At 40.3% G+C, this 16756-nt stretch overlaps 1 protein-coding gene across 5 annotated transcripts in view; it reads right to left on the reverse strand.

Annotated features, from left to right (window-relative positions):
- Positions 1-16756, reverse strand: part of RARB (retinoic acid receptor beta) — a 320609-nt gene that overhangs the window by 49127 nt on the left and 254726 nt on the right. The window contains exon 1 of one of the 5 annotated variants that reach the window (XM_018075373.2): positions 14962-15073. The exons of the other annotated variants lie outside the window; for them this stretch is intronic. Coding sequence (XP_017930862.1) covers positions 14962-15039 — 78 coding nt within the window. The 5' untranslated portion in view covers positions 15040-15073. Of the gene's footprint in view, positions 1-14961; positions 15074-16756 lie in introns of those variants that run through there. 5 annotated transcript variants of the gene reach the window in all.

A 16756-nucleotide genomic window follows, 5' to 3' on the forward strand; every position in this document is an offset into this window, starting at 1 on the left:
CCTCAGTCCTTACCATATAAAGTTGACCACACAGCCCAAAAGAAAACCACAATCCAGCTTCTGCAGACAGCAAGTATAAAGCATTCATGAGCTCATTATTAATATAAAAGGCTTAAGAAGAACAATTTTGGAAAAAGCAGATCTCCAGGTTAAAATGAAGACAGTTTCCTCAACAGCCTAACCTTCCCAGGCAATGCCTTCCACAGAATGAAAGATACAGATGAGGACATTAATTGTGGAAGCTTGGACTGTTGTTTTACAAATTACTTTTTGACACCTGTATTTGACTTTCTTCCTGGAGTTATTCAAGGAACAGAAAGAAAACGAACTTGTTTGCATAAAATATTCAGGTGAAAAAAGATGTAACGTGGTCCTGCTCAAAACTAAGGACATGGTTCTTGACAGTATATTAGTGCCCATTCCCAAGTATCCCCAAGACAACACTGGGATACTATTCCTATTAAGATTTGTGGTAAACTCATTTTTAATCCTCAGCAATATGTCACCAGAAAGATTTGATTTTTAAATTTTCTTCTGGACAGGCACTAAGAAAAATGCCCAGATTATAAAGACCTTTGCAGGCAAACACCAAACCAAAGCCATCCTAGGGGGAGATACAGGAATTCAGGCACCAGAGAGTGAGAAGCATTTGCTGGGTGCTGGCGCTCAGTTTCCCACCACGACTCCATAAGCCTGGTGCCCTGCAGCCACAAGTTTTGGGTGGCACTGCAAGCAGGGTCATGCTCAGAAACATTTCCTGAATCTGGGCTGAAAAACACAAAGACTGTCCTGTCTTTCCCTCTGCAGGGGTTTGGATCTTGCCTGCAGCTCTGCAGCGAAAGAAAACCCCACAGGACACAGAGATGGACAGAGCGGGTGTTTGCTGCCCAGTTAAACAGAAAAGCACATTTAAACCATGTCAAGGCTGGGTTCCAAATAGCACAGGTATAACACTGGTCTTTTCATTAAAAATAGCAAAATTAGAAGCAAGCCTAAGTTCTCCTCCAAGTGCTTTTTGTCAAGTGATTCTCATTTGATCTCACCACCCCAACAATTTCTTCAAAAATCAAGAAAATCCAAATGTGACCTGCCCTGAAGAAGTTGTCAGAAACTTCAGAGACAGCAAAACTCCACAGCTTATAAATTAATCAACTTCTGCTGCCTACTGGCTCTTGGAAAACAATCTGCTACATACTATGATACATTTACCTTGAAACAAATCTGTTTGGCTGAATATTTACATGAGCCAGTTTTTATGCAAATATTTTAGCATCCTGTCCAAATTAACACCCTGTGATGGGAGATGAGACACTCCTGTGCCAAAAACAATCATGAATGATTCTTTCTTTGTAATTTAAAATGCCCTATGAATATAAAACAAAAATCCCATTTTGTGAGACATAAAGCATTACTGTCATACATACGTACTGTCATACATAATTGTTTTTGATAGCACCTACAAAGCACTTGAATTTAGAGTAGAGGAAGCTACTGAAGGCCTATCGGGAACAGTGATTTGCTCCGATATTCCTTTTATCCACAGCTTTTGAAAGGAACATGGATCTTGTGTTTTTATTTTAGCAAAGACAAAGCTTTGTGGAAATCACACTTCTGAATTAATTCTGTTTTTCTCAGCTGCTTTTATCAGCATCCTTTCCACTGAACATTTTGGACAAATATTTCAATTTGTAATCTCATCTTTTCTGTGTACCACGCCATGCTCCTCCCAGGCTCACCAATCTTGTTATCTTAATGGATGACAGATAGAGTATCACTCTGACCATGCCACATTAGGCATCCTCATTTACCGAGTGCAAGGAAAAAATGCTGAGTATAAATTATTCAGAAATCTATTGTATCAGCGTGTGTTCTCTGAGCATCCACCAGTGGCAGAGCAGACAGATTATTTTTCACTTTTAATTGTGTTGATATCTTATCTGCCCCACTGAAAGCAGAGAGTGATATGTGAAACCATACGTATGTATCAAGCAGCAAATAAACCCAGTTTCCTACATCTATTGCTTAGAAGTAAATAATCTATTTAGTCAATCTAACTTCAACACAGTGCTGAAAAAAACACCTCATCCCATTCAACACTTTTGTAGCATTTGCCTGTAAGTGCACCAAACTTTGAGAGCTCAGTACAGGACACGTATATAGACACAGATGCCTATACAGAATATTAACTCTTTCAGTAATATTTTGAATGCTATTATGCCACTGGCTATCTGAATACAAAAGACCTCATTAAGGATGAGCCCTCAAGATAAGGTAAAGTGTTTAAGCTTATGAAGTCTTATGGATTTGTTAGCATGAATTGCTAGCCTTACATATCTCATGGGGAATCTATACAACTCCCTCTCCTTCACTGTCCAGTTGATTTTGGCAAGGCAGATGATTTAGAGCCCAAGTTATGCACATTGCATGAAGAGATGGATCATTTGATCTCAACAATGCCTTAAAAATATTTTGCCAGCACAGGGCATGCCAAATCTTATTTGCAGGCGTAGTGGGCTTACAAGCCGAAAACTTGCACTGCAAGCCAGGGACAGAGTAATCAGCAGAGAAGGGCTATTGCAAGCTCAATCTGTTTGAACAGCCTGCTCAGTTCATCTGGTTCAGCTTTGATTACCCCCAAATACAGGCAGCCAGCTACGACTCCTGCAGATTTAGAGGCCATTCTTTGGTAAATTTGCAAAATAAGCTTCTGAGTGAAGCCTACGGCTACTTTATCATAAAAGAAACAAAAGGGCAGGAAGGACTTTTCTATGGTACAGTTTATCAGCCATTTATAAACTCTGGCTGAGCTCTGAGAGGAAAGATAAATACCAGTAATACCAAGAACAACCGAAAAGAAAATCCAGCCTACCACATACCCGAAACCTCTGCCATTAACTTTATTCTGAAATAGGGGCTGGACAAATATGTACCTTTTTTTACACAAGAAATCTGTGATGCATAGCCTCTTTTCAGTCTCTCTATTTTAATCATTCAAGCTATCCTCAATCCTTGCTAATCCTGTAAAATGTATTTAGACAAGGTAAAGACCCCATTCCTACTCTCTCTAGAGCATCAACAGACATTTAAGGTATCTCTCAGTAATGGGATCTGCACAAAACTACTTTGTTCTGTGACTTGGGAACTGCCCAGGTACCTTCATGAACTGAATGTGGTTTGCAGTACTTTTATTAACAGGTAGCAGGACTCAAGGAACAAAAAAAACATTCCTCACAAAGTCCTGGTAGGACCAGCAGTCATTAGGGCAGAGACACACAGCTTTTAGTTGTTAATCAGGAATATTTGCTCTGAAAGGCCATGGTAACATGCAAACTCACGAGTGGAGTTGCACAGAAAAGCTTACGAAGGACATAAAACCCAGCATACGCTGTTCAGGGATAACATATAGGCAAAACAAACTGCAAAACGGCTGCAGCCCACAAGTAATGAAAGCTACCAAAGCAGCTATCTAAAAGGAAGCTCAAAATGAACTTATTCCCAGTTGCACAGCACTTTTCCAGGATGTCTGCACTGTCTATCACACTTTGGAAGTCACGGCTTACAGAATAAACAAATTAATTGTCTGACATTTTGGCTGGAAACCACCCCTGGCACAAAATGGAAGCAGCTACAACAATAAGTAAAGGAAGGATCACTGCCAGAAAGCAGGGAAATTGTGCTGATGATGTACGTCAGGGTGGGATAGGCAGATCTTTGCAAAAACAAATGAATAAATGCTGTTAAATGCCAATAGCCTGTAGAGAGCACCTAGAGATGCCAGCCAGGCAGCAGAGGAGGAGCTGGGCTCCAGCCCACCCTGGGTAGGGCTCTGGATTTATCTGTCCCTGCTCATATTTCCAGCAGAAACTCTCTGCTTGCCATCCACATTTCTGCTCATCTAGCCATTTATTCTGCAGATGGAGAGCAGCCATAAGATTCCATGGCCAAAGAAACCCAAATTTGCTAATGAAACCAGTGTGGCAGTGAACTTTATTCTTTTTAATTGACAGAATTCAAAACACTTTATAAAAATAAGCAGCTTGCATACAGAAATACAGACCTGTGGACCTAAGAGCAACCCACTATGGGGCCAAAAAGGTTTATTATCTTTTCATTATTGTTATACAAATGGAAAAGTTTGAAATGTTTCAGGGTTTTCTCATTTCTTAAAGAGAGAAAAGGGCCCAAGGGACGTGGATAGTCAAATAAGGAAGATGTCACTCCTCTCTAAGCTACCACAATGGGGATGTTCTTCTGCAACTGCAAAAAATTCTCCAGCAAAGACAGGGCAGGCCATGCTTGATAAATCCTAATAGTTTCTAAGGTGAAAAAGGTCTTGCAGGCTTCAGAGGGCAAGAAAAAAAATTCTGATGACAGAGCTTGAAAAAAATTATTCATGGGGCTACTAATGCCAATTAGCTATTAGTCATTACTGAGGCTGGAAACAAACACCACTTTTTATGAAGCCCCATGCCAACATATCTTCTGACTCCACAAACCTTGGTCTAATGTCAAAACCATGCCCCAAACCAACCACTGATTTTTTTTTTTTCCCAGGGAGTTTGAAACACTTCTGCTGGCCAGCTGGCAGAAAGGCAGCTAACAACAAAACAGGGGAGATGTGATCCATCGGCTACAAATCTGCAGCAACCAGATTCTTCCGGCGAGGGTACCACGGCATCCCTACCACTACACACGGATTTTTCCACAATTTCGATTTTCACTGAACTCCTGACCTTTTTAGCAAACATGTCAAAGTCTCCAGACAGAACAGTCATCACCTTGAAACAATATGTGAGGGGAAAGAACGGCTGAGATTTTCTGCTTCTCCACTTCAGTGATTTAAACAGAGAGGAAGGCACTGGTATGTGCTTCCATCTGCTTTCTTCAAATTAAAAAAAAAAAAAAAGGAGATGGAATGTATATAATTAAAAAGTTACAGTTAACTTCCTTTCAGTCATGTCTGTAGGATGATTTTTGGCCTGCTAGGGAGCTCCAGATGGAAAGAGTAATGAACACAATTTAATACAAATAACAGGAGATCAAAGAAGCGCTTTTCTGAGTTGCAGCACACTGAGTTATTTCACACAGTTTAATGGAGAACTCAGGAATGAATTATTGCATTTTGCTGTTGTCTATATTTTTGTTTATGCAAATCAATTACCTTTAACCTAATTTGTGAAGGACCAGACCTATAACCCAATAAAACCATAAAATGTCACTAGGATGGTCGTACAACTGGCTAGCACTTATCCAAAAGGCTATATGTTGTTAACTGCTCATCGGTTTTTTCCTCTCTTCCCCTCCAGTGCCTCAGGATTTATACCACCAATTAAGACAATAATGAGTGCCCCAGGTTGACCTCCCAGGAGCAAGAATTAATTAAGTGCAGTATTTCTTCGTAAAGAATGACACTTTTCCAAACCATTTACGTAGCTGCCCTCCTGCATGGAATCACAATATCATGGAAGACTTTCTAGATTGTTATCCCTCAACTGTATGACTGATTTTGGTTTACACTTATAATTCGTGTCTTTGTTTTTATCTGTTGGGTTTTCAGGCAGTGGAAGCAGGGGAACCATTTTCCAAAGACAATGTCACAATTTTACTAGCACATATGTGGGGTTTTTTTGCACAGAACTACAACAGAAAGACAGCAAACAAAAGCTACTCTAACCAAAGTAGTGGACCTCCTAGTAAAAACAAACAAAAAATCCCCACCAAGGTATGCCCGTGCAGTGACACGCAGATTCCTGCAGCAGGCAGGACAAGGAAAAGACTCATGTTAGCTATGCAATTACCATGCTGCAATTACTTGTAGCAGTCCCTCAAATTAACATCTCCTTTTAGCTGCTGGCAGAGATGGAAACACGCAAAGAGGAAAGGGCAAGCTCAAACACAAACCTACATGGGAGAAAGAAGGTGTGTGCATGCTCCACGGAAAATCCCCTCACAGGCAGGCTTTGTATCCTCCTCCTCCTCCCCTCCCAGCCTTCCTCACAAAGGCTTGCAGAGTTCCCGCACAAACTTGGCTCCAGGGTTATTTATCCAAAAAGGCACAGGGACTTTATTTAACTGCCAGGCAATACAAAAATCCCTGCATTTCTGCACCATCTGAAATTTATAGAGGCGTTAGTTTCTAACCCGCTATCAGCAACCGAATGTTTACAGCTCAGCTGAAATAATAACGCAAACTATGCCACAAATATTTATGCATGCCTGCAAGCTGGCTGAAGTGCAATTCCCCTCGCACTAGCAGAGAGATCCGCTCAGTTTGCCTGCACAGCCAGCTGTTCCCTGCTCCCTCCCCAGCTGATCTGGAGCCAATGAAGCTCCCCAGCCTGAGCCTGGCTGGCTGGGTGGGTGACTGTGGGTGCTGGGCCAGTACCCACCTGCCAGGTTGGCAAAGAGATGGCTCTGGCCATGCCACAGCACAGCTCCCTCTGGTCTTCAACACCCAGCATGTTTCTATTCTCTTTTTGCTGACCTGGGAGGAGTTTTAAAACCTGCCTGATCCACGGTAAGCAAGGAAGTTTCTGAGGAGGAATGAAGTGCCATACGAAAACAATGCAGAAAGCAACCTAAAAATACTCAGAAGAAATAACATGGACATAAACATGCCAAAATAAACCAGATATCTTGAGCATTATGCTTCCTGGTACAGTTTTCAGGCACCTATCTGAATGACTCATCAACACAAGTTCATTATCTCCCCATAATCTTTTTTTTGCTCTTAGTTTTGACAGTTGACATCTAAACAAATATGTTGTACCAGATCTCTTGAAATCTGGCAAGTAATATCTTGTACTTGCTACTTTATGCTACACTCTCATTCCCCTGCATTCGGCAACAAAGAAACTTTGCTAATACAGAACTATCCACTAAAACCCTGCAAAGCATAGAGTTTGGCGAAACTTGGATGCCTGGAGACTAGAAAACAGAGTTCAAGTAAACACCCAGAAATATGCAAGTCTGGCTCTCTAGTACTGGCAGTAGTCAAGGAAAATTACCTTTCCACACTGCAGCTGAAACTCATTACCGAAGGCGACAGCAGAGAGATGAGTTGGAGCTGGACCAGCTTGGAAAACCCACCATTTTTAAGAGTGAGATGGTGGCCACACCACTCTGCCCAATTTCTGTACAAAGTACCCACAGTCAAAATGGTCTCAAAAACATGAGAAAGCAGGCTGAGAAAGGTGGATGAAATGCAGTCTGTGCCAGTGCAAGGGATTAGCAACTGCAGAAACAGAGCCAGCGAAATCAACTGACTAGTTCCTCCAAGCAATAAGGACTCTTAAGGTAACACTAATTGAAGAGATGTATCTTGTTGCAAAACACCAACACAAATCACACTGAGATGCTGAAAAAGCATCACAGCTTTCAGGACAAATGCAGGACTGCATCCACCTTGCCCAGTGTTGGCCACCACTGATCATTCAGCCAAGCTGTAGGGAAGCAAGGGAGAGTCTAGGACTGGGCAGCTTTGACCAGGAGAAAACATGACCTTTCAGAGATGAGTGAATGAACTGGAGCTGATTAATCTAACACAGGAAAATCTTAGCAAGATGTTTTCCTGTTTTCTCCCTCCCCTGCCAGACTTCAGTCAATGGCCAGATTCAAGCACAGAGCTCATATAATTACATGATGATCAACCTTTCAGTTTACAAAAATCACATGGACGTAGGGTAAGATGAAAGGTCTTCTTAGTTAGATCATCCATTTGGCTCCTGGGTGCTGTGCTTGCGTCTATCCTGTTCACTTAACACTCTCTTTTATTTCCTTTCAAAAAAATGCCTGGTTTTCACTTTTGTGTCTGTACACGTAATAGTCACTGGGCATCACTACGGATGAATGTGGACTGGGTAAGACCCTTTGCAGCAGCATCTGAGAAATGCCTTGATCCTCTGATCCAAAAAAAAAAAAAAGGTAAAAAAGTGGTAGTGTTTATTAATTTAAAAAATGACGAGTTGCAGAGCTCTCTCTTAAATGGTTTGCTTATATCTTCCTAAATCTGGAGTGCTGCCATTCTTTTGGACCAGCAGAAAGCATGTGAAGATGACAGTGTGCACTGAAGCAAGGACCTAATAAGTTACAAATATATTTAGCACAGATGTACAGGGCTCCAAAGTAAGGCAAGCACTCTAGAGGCAGGGAAGACCTCTCCTCTGTTTGGAAGATTCATCTGGAGAGCAGCCAGCCAGGCCACTCGTGGGAGGAGTGAACAGTAGTCCATTGGAGTAGCTGCACCATGGCTATAAATCTCTGCTTTCCCTGTTAAGCGCCTGGGAGGAGGGAGAGGGAACCAGCCACAGCTGACAGTAATGGGTCCCATTAAATTGTCACTTTTAAAGAGACTCTAAAACGAGAACAAACTTGCTTCGTAAGCTTTTGATCAGTTTCCCTGACACCAGGCAATGGCAGACCCTGCTCACGTGCAGTGGCTGGGGGCTGCTGGCTCTCCCCTCCAGCACCAAGTTTAAAATAGCTGGAGTGAAATCACTGACTGCAATTACAGCTAGCCAAATCTACATTTTTTGGCACTACTTGCAACTGCACCTCACCTTGTAATTTACATATCCGTTATTCTGGACAGGGGAGCCAGAAACAATATACCTTTTCCCCCTAAAATGTAGGTATTATGATCCAGTTTTTATTGCATAGTAACTTTTCCCACTGAAATATATTAAATGATAAATTTTAAGCATGACCACATGAAATCATAAGGGACTTTATACACAAAAATGTCTTTCTACCTCTCATCTGTCTTCTGAATTGAGTTGTGGAAATTGTGGGGACTCCTATATATTACCAAAAGGAAGACTAATTTATGAATAGGGACCTTGAATATTTGGCAAACCAGCTGCAGCAGCATACCAGTTAAACAGCTTCTATGCCAACATACCAAAACTACCAATTACAGAATTGGATGCATGGCTTCTTTAACACTACAAGTTTTCCTAACTGGAGTACTGAGGTGCACAGGTGTCACACCTAGAGATGTCCCCTGTATATGGAAGTCAATACTAACTCTGATTTAATACTACTCTGAAACAATCAGAATAGTACAAAACAGAAATAAGGACACAACATGTATGTCATTTACATGATTCTCAAGAAACAAAGCATTCATACTTAAAGACTATAGCAAAATCCAGATACAAAGAGGGAAAGATAGGCACACGGCTATAATATCAACCTTGGGAGTTTTTGGTCTTTGGAATGGTTACTCAAGACTGAGAGAGTCTTTTTAGTAAGGCATTTTTTTTGTTTTACAGAGTGAAAGAAAAAAAGAATGTACATAATAAAATTGGAGAAAGAATCTCTAAATCTGACTGCACTGGAAATACTGAATCTTGGAAAATTACATCCAGTTGTCTTTCCTCCTACAGGAGTAGGACGAAGAGTAGCACAGACCAGCAAAACAGAACAGCCCTGGGATTCATGCTGCAAATTCAATTGCCCTCCATTTCCAGAAGAATCTAAAGCAAATACTCCTTTAGGAAATTTCCTCAAAGGAACACTTCCTTCGGGATTAGAAAGAACCCCTGTTCCCATTATCAGGTCGGTCAGTAAGTGCAGATGGCAATGGAAGGCCACTTTCCAAGGCCAAAGTATTTCTGCAAATTGGGAAACTGACCGTTTATGAACTAGGTGATGGTTTACAATAGCCAGAAATTATAGATAGGTGTGTCTTTCAAAATAAATTCAAAATATGTAGCAAACAAAGAGTATTTGAATATCTATTTAACATATAAGTGAACAGAATTAAAAAATGGTTAATTCCGTTTTGTACCATTATGAAACCCCTTAATTTTGGATCTTCTCTAAGATGTGCCAATCAGCAAATCTTTAAGTACTTGCTAAGAAAAACACAAACTACAATTTAAAAAGATGCTTAAAGCAAGCAGAGCACTGACCCCAACCATCTCACCAGCATCAGTCACACTCAGCTAGAACCACATCTGGTAAAATATTCTACTCTTCTTTCTTCCAGGGAAAACAGTGCACTTTCTTTAGGGGTCCAAGAAGCTACCCTAAATCTAAATTCAACAAATCAATTGCTTGTATATCCTCCTCTATCAATTTCTCATCAACCACTTTCTTTTTTAAAAGTTCCACAGTTAAAAAATGAAAGCTAGTTCATTGTAATTTTACACATGTGTAATTGCTGTTCAGTACACATAAATATGGTCCAGTATAAAAAAAATAGCTAGGCTAGTACTGTTAACAGAAAATCTAAGAGTATGTAATTTCTGAGATGTTTATTCAGATATCCCTATTTCCTTATCTGCTAAATTACCTCTGCAGACAGTACTTTTAAAGACCATATTATAAAATGTTGTATTAAACATGGTGGAAAGCTGCATTTTTTTACTAAACTTGTACAACTTTCTGGGTGTGCTCAGGACGGCTTGTACTCCGCATCTATAATCAAAGGCCATATGTGGTCCTTAAAATAATGAAGAGGTATGAAATAGATTGACAACATCAGAACAAAATAAATGGGCTTTCCCTTTATCCATACTTAAGAAGAAAATTGAAAATGTAAACCCCATTAGAACCTACTTACAGGAAAATAAAAACACACTCCACATCCACTGCATGCCAACCAGGGGACTTCTCGTACCAGCCTGAATCACAGCCCACCTACTTCTGGCATCTCTGGTCAGTACAACATGACGTGAGTTGCAGAGACAGCACTTTCACACATGCATATAATTAACTTAATTCTGTTGAAGCTGTTGTAAGCCACCCCCACATTATGATCAGGTGTGAGCCTCAGCTCTCTCATTCATCTGCCAATAGGCCACGACAGCTATGGGCAGGTGAAAGTTGGATAGAAATGTGACAAACACACCTACAATGACTCTTCGTTATTTACCTTTGTGCAAGAAACCATGATTCAACTCCAACAACGACAGGTACATACACATGTAAATTTGAAGTTTCTCCCTTTTATGGTATGTATTCTCAGGTAGAGGAAGGCGCAGACACTGCCAGAAGAGTAAGACTCAACAATTTTATTTTACTACTAATAATGAAAAACCTGTAGTTGTTATGGAATGGTTAGTGGCCAAAGATCCTGAAAAGATAAGCAAGGTTAGCAGGCTACATTTATATTAGGAAATGCTCTTGGGAACAGTCACAAGCGCTATGGCTTGCTGATGTACCATGGGAAAATCCACATCTACCTTAGGTAACTCCTTTGGCCCCTGAAATGGGATGGCTGCATCCAAACTGTAGAGGAGGTGGCTGTTTGCAGGAGGAACACTAGTTGGTACAGCCAGAAACCTTCCAGGTACATGGCACAACAAAGCCACTCCCAAAAACACACCAGAGTGTAAGAGTCTGACACTGCTGTTCTTTTTTGAGAAAGTCTTCACTGACAGTATTGGGAATTTTACAAAACAAAGGAGTGTAAGATTTAAGACAAACAATTATATGTCATATTTGACACTTCATGGAAAATAAGAGAGTAGTTTCCAGCTCCTGTTTCCACAGGCCCTTAGCCTTTGTGCTCACAAATAACTGTATCGGTATGGTTAGTGCGGTTAAAAAGCTAATTTGGGATAAGCTCTGTGCTTCTATAGTACCCACATTGCTGCCAGAAAAAAAATTACAGTAATTAGTAAAAAACAACTATTCTCATAGCTTAAGAAAAACCCCTGGCCTATGACCAGGCAAGAGGCAGGATGAGAGGAAGATTAGCTGTGGATGTATGTGCTATACCCCCATACGGACACTGCTGCTCTTAACCCACAACCTGAGCCCAAAGCACTGGAAAGCAAATATGGCAGTCAAATGTACAACATAATTTACGTTTTTGTTATCTATCATGGTTGGCAAGTAATTTTTTTTCATTCATGGCATTTACACAACACAGAAAGAGATTTTAATAAACATGGTAAGCTAAAATTTTTGTTCCTGATCCCATCTATTTCATCATGCTTGATTGCTTTCAGCAAGCTTCCAGTAAATTTATGCTTCCCCATCTTCAAAATTTTGAAACAAATTCAAGATCTGTCAAAAGTTTTATCTTCCAAACAAACAATAAAAAAAAAATTACGAACTTACTGAAACAGATACCAGCTTTTCACAGGGCACCTGGCTTTCCCTGGGTTTGTTATTTGAAAAACTAAAATTTCAAAGATGGCATTACAACAATCAGGTCTCCTCTGCTAGCAGAAATATATAAAAATTCCAGGTTTTCAGTACTACATTTAAAGCACTTGCAACTCATTTAGTGTCTTTCTGTATACTGCACTGCTTTCTGCAAATGAATGACTCGTTATGTTGCTATGCTGTGAAGTGCTTACAGTTTAAGATCAGATGATACTAATAGTATGCAGAAATGTATCTCAAAATACATTTTTCACCTTCTAAAAAAAGTATTGTTGATTTAACTGAAACTGGGAGCAATTTTCTGTGATTCAAGGAATTTTTCATAGCTGTGCATGGATGACAGCGTACATCTCTACTGCTGGCACTGTCACTAATACAGCTTAAATGGAGACGAATACAGCTTGATCATTCAAGCTGATCTGTATTTTTCTTTGAACCAACAGAAGCTTTTACAATTGCATTGCTGCAAACAATATTACTTCTTTCCCTGATACAAATCATACTGTTGCACCTATTTTAAAGTTTACATTTCTTACTTTCTCTTTCAGTTGTAGATGATTAAAACATGCCAGGAAAACAAAGCTGAACAAATGCATGGAATGTTAGTTAGCTGGTTTTATGAAGTGGTGTTTTTTTTTTTTTTTTTTACTGCTAAGTAGCTGAGAAAATTCTGTGTCTGGATTCTTAATTCCCAGTAAAGGGGCATAAATACAGGCTTAAATATAATTATATTATAGCTAGAAGCTAACATGTGCAAGAGTGGTGTTATCAAAAAGAACTGCTGCTTAAGATCCCTCCACAATCCCAAAACTGCCTAAGAAAATGCAAATCTGTTCTCACATGATGTAAGAGATGTTATTAAAAGGAAAAAGGCATCTGTCCCAAAGGACACTGTTCCATAAAGGGAACTTTGCTATGACAATCCATAAAATATTTTAGGTCTCTCAGCAACATTGCTCGCAGACCAAAGCATAATATCACAGAATCATATTATCATTTAGGTTGGAAATAATATCCTTGTCATCAAACTTCAAACAAATAAATAAAATGAAAGCCAGTTCCTCTCTCTCTGTCAGTAGCATTTTGTAAATCAGTTGTTGACCAGTGCTGACCAGGAATTCATGGCCTGCAACAGGGAAAGCCCAACTCTCTCAGTGTCCAAAAGGGCATAACCATGGGGGACATCATCTCAGAGAATATTAACACAGCTGTGCTTGGGCACCTAACCCAAAGGCTCATGGGGACAGGCTGCTCTGGAGGGTGACCCAGAGCAGATCTGGTTTAGATGCTCTGAATCAGCCATCAGAGGAGCTTCTCTCTCTCCACAGGCTGAGAAACTCCAGACTTCAAAGTTAGGCAACTAATTTTGGGCCTCAAGCTGAGTGGTGGGACTGCCTGACACTGCATCTGTAAGCAAGTAAGTTAAACCTATAACAAAATGACAGTTTTTGTCCCAAGCTTAACACCGATGTGGATCAGCAAATTTGGACAAAGCAAAAACTGTTGTCATTTTCTCTCTTCTCCTATGTGTATCTTGGCTTTTCTGAGGAGTCAGTCCCACAAAATTACAGACCTAAATTTCACGGTTTATATCAATGCCCTTTTTTCCATAATGCTTAAAGTCTTTGCAACAAAGAAATTATATATTTGAGTCAGGAAGATGTCAAACAAATAAACATATTTCCATAGCTGAAAAGCTTTGAAAATATATTAAATGTGGCTACCCTTTTAATTTAATGATCCTACATTAGATGTGATCTTATATGAAAACTCTGATGGAAGGAAAGCTATTCTTATTTTATGATAAAAGCCAACCTGGGATCACTCAGTATTGAAGTAGATTTATCTACATTTTTGTCTGTTACCATCAATAACAGGCAGAGAGGCATCTTCATCACTTAGACAAAACTGCTGGACCGTAAACCTACCCTCTTATATGCTGTGCTGTCTTCTCCAATGAAACTGCTTTAGGCATCTTTGCTGCCCACCAAACTCAAGCCAGTAATCCAGGCAGGACTGTCAGCAAAGGAATGCTGTCTTTTAAATGCCCAGAACAAGAGACAAGGCTTTCAGAGACAGCTGAAGCTGCCAGAACACCAGCTTCTCCTCCTCACCCACACAATGATGGCATTGTGTGGGGAATCCAGACCACTACTCTCAGTCTCCCTTTCTGCAAACCCGGCTACACGAGTCAAGTCAGGACCAAAGAGCTGAGTTTTTGGTGACAGCCAGCCCTATAACCACTTGTACCAGCTGGATAAATCCAAACTGCTCATTTTCTAGGGAATTTGTTTGCATGCTATCTAGCAACACCCAGAGACTGGGGAAAAAAAAATAAATATCTCAGAAGCCTGTAACTGAGGTCATGAAACACACAAGTAGATTCCAAAACCCACCTCTGAAATGCCACACAGTTTACAAAATGGAAAAGTTGTAAATAAGCTGAATGTTGTCAATGTACTGTTTTACACATAAAAAGATGGACTGGCTCTGAAATTTTTCTTACAAAATACAAATACACTGTGAAGATCAGTTTGGTTTTGAAACTCTAATATGTACACAAAGCCAACAACAGGCTGTGAAGAACATACACTTTTGCAGTGTAGCATCCAGAAATAAACACAAAGCCACACTTTTTAGAATTTATTTAAACCAGTTTAAAACTTCTATTGTGGTTCACAAGTGCCTATTGTGAAATACTCCACCCTCTAAAAACCTTACATGATTAGTATATCAACACAAGCCACAGAAGAGTCTAGTATGGCACAGTACTGAAAACTGTTAATTAATAAGACAGCAGAATCACTGAAGTACTTGGCAATGGAGGTTGTTCACAGGTACCTGAAAATATAAGGTCCAAGGATGACAGTGTATGGAAAGAGGAAGGGAGGACAGAAGAAGGGACCAATCTAATCCCATGTGAGAAGACCACAGCAAGAGTTTGACAATGAAGGCAGTCAAAGCCAGATTTTCAGATTTTGGAGGAAAAATGACAACAGGACATGTAAATTAGAATACTGCAGATCAAAAATTATGTCATCGTGACATGATGTCTGAAAGAACTCCATGCCATGACATTACAGTTGGTCATGTCACAAAAAGAGGACGGAAAGTTCTGTCTTTGTGAACTCTGTGTCCAAGGTAACAGTGAGGTGAGCAAGATAACACATCAGGGAAAGACAGAAGGAGAGAAGTCAGAGATAGGGATGCTTTGGAAGTCATCCATGGGTTGGTGACAGTTGAGGGAAGACAAATTTTACAGAGCAGTTTCCCAAACTGAACGTCACAAGGTCATAGTCACCATCCACAGCTCTCCAAGGGCTCCTGGCTGGATTAAGAATATACCTGTTATGACCAGAATATTGCCATGATATCCCCCATTCTTCTACCATAAAACAGGTCAGTAACTGATGCTTTTTGAGACAGAAAACCAAAGAACTGAACCTCAGGGAACAGCATCAGAAATGGATAAAAAGCCAATTAAGTAAGAGACACTGAATAATCAGTAAGTAGGATGAGAATCTAAAGAGTCTCAAAAGCCAGGAAAAAGAAATCCCAATGAATCAAAGGCAGCCATCAACCCAAAACCTGGAGGACAGAAAACTGTCCCTTGCACTAGATGAAGACTGCTAATGATCAGTGTGGCAGCAGCTTCACCAGAGCTCAAAGGAGAAAGGCAAAGGAGAAGGAAACAGAGATGGAACTAGAAGAAAACCAAGGGAAAGCCAGCAGAGAAAAACAAAAGAACAGGGCCCTAATTAGATAAATATGATATGAGCAGAGTTTTCCATTTGTGCTTCCCTTGAGGAAGAAGACTGCCAGGAGTTCGAAGTGAAAGGTAAATGAGTCAGAAAAGACTTGAGAAAAGGACCTCAAAACAGAGGGACGTGCAAGGAGGAAAAATGAGTGAATTTAAGGTTTAATATCACAGAACAGAGACTGCAAAACACGTGAAGAAAGAAACAGGGAAAATAGGAATGAAGAAGGAGAAAATTGCTACAAGGTCAGATGAAAAGAGAAAGAAAGGGATTGACTAATATTTTAGCCTAGCTTCTTATGGAATGAGGTTTGTCCAACCCGGCCATAAGTGAGGCTCCCTCTCCCCATCCCCAGAGCTTCTGAACACACTGGTCAGCTTCAGTAAAACTCCAAATCTTGAAGAAAATAGAGCTCTTTGAAATTCCATGGAGATGTGTCTTCAGGGTAAAGGGGAATTAAATTTGAGTTTCCTAACTACACAAAAGGTTGTAATACAAATTCTTCCTTATTATTACTCCCCTGGTTCATCAGAGAATCAGCATGAAACTGCAGCTCCATACCGAGCAGAGCCTTCAGTGAAAGACAGACTCTCTAATAAACTTGGGTTAAACAACTGAAAGGCAGAGATCCACAGGAGACAAGGCTTCCCCAGCACTAGTGCTAAATGCTCAGTGCTTACTGAAACTTGTAAAGCAACTGGTTAAATTTTTGTATGAAGGTTGCAGAGAAAGAGATGCATGAAGAACTGGAACCAGGAACACAGGGTAAAAAGCAGACTCAAGAACAGGCAGGAGCCTAGATGGTTAGAAATCGGAAGTACAAGGTGGCAATTTTCTTGTCATACAAGACCAAGAACTGACAGTGTGAAAGCAAGTGC

The sequence above is a fragment of the Manacus vitellinus genome, unplaced genomic scaffold, assembly GCF_001715985.3.
Source record: "Manacus vitellinus isolate BGI_N305 unplaced genomic scaffold, ASM171598v3 scaffold_3_pilon, whole genome shotgun sequence".
Classification (NCBI taxonomy): Eukaryota; Metazoa; Chordata; class Aves; order Passeriformes; family Pipridae; genus Manacus; species Manacus vitellinus.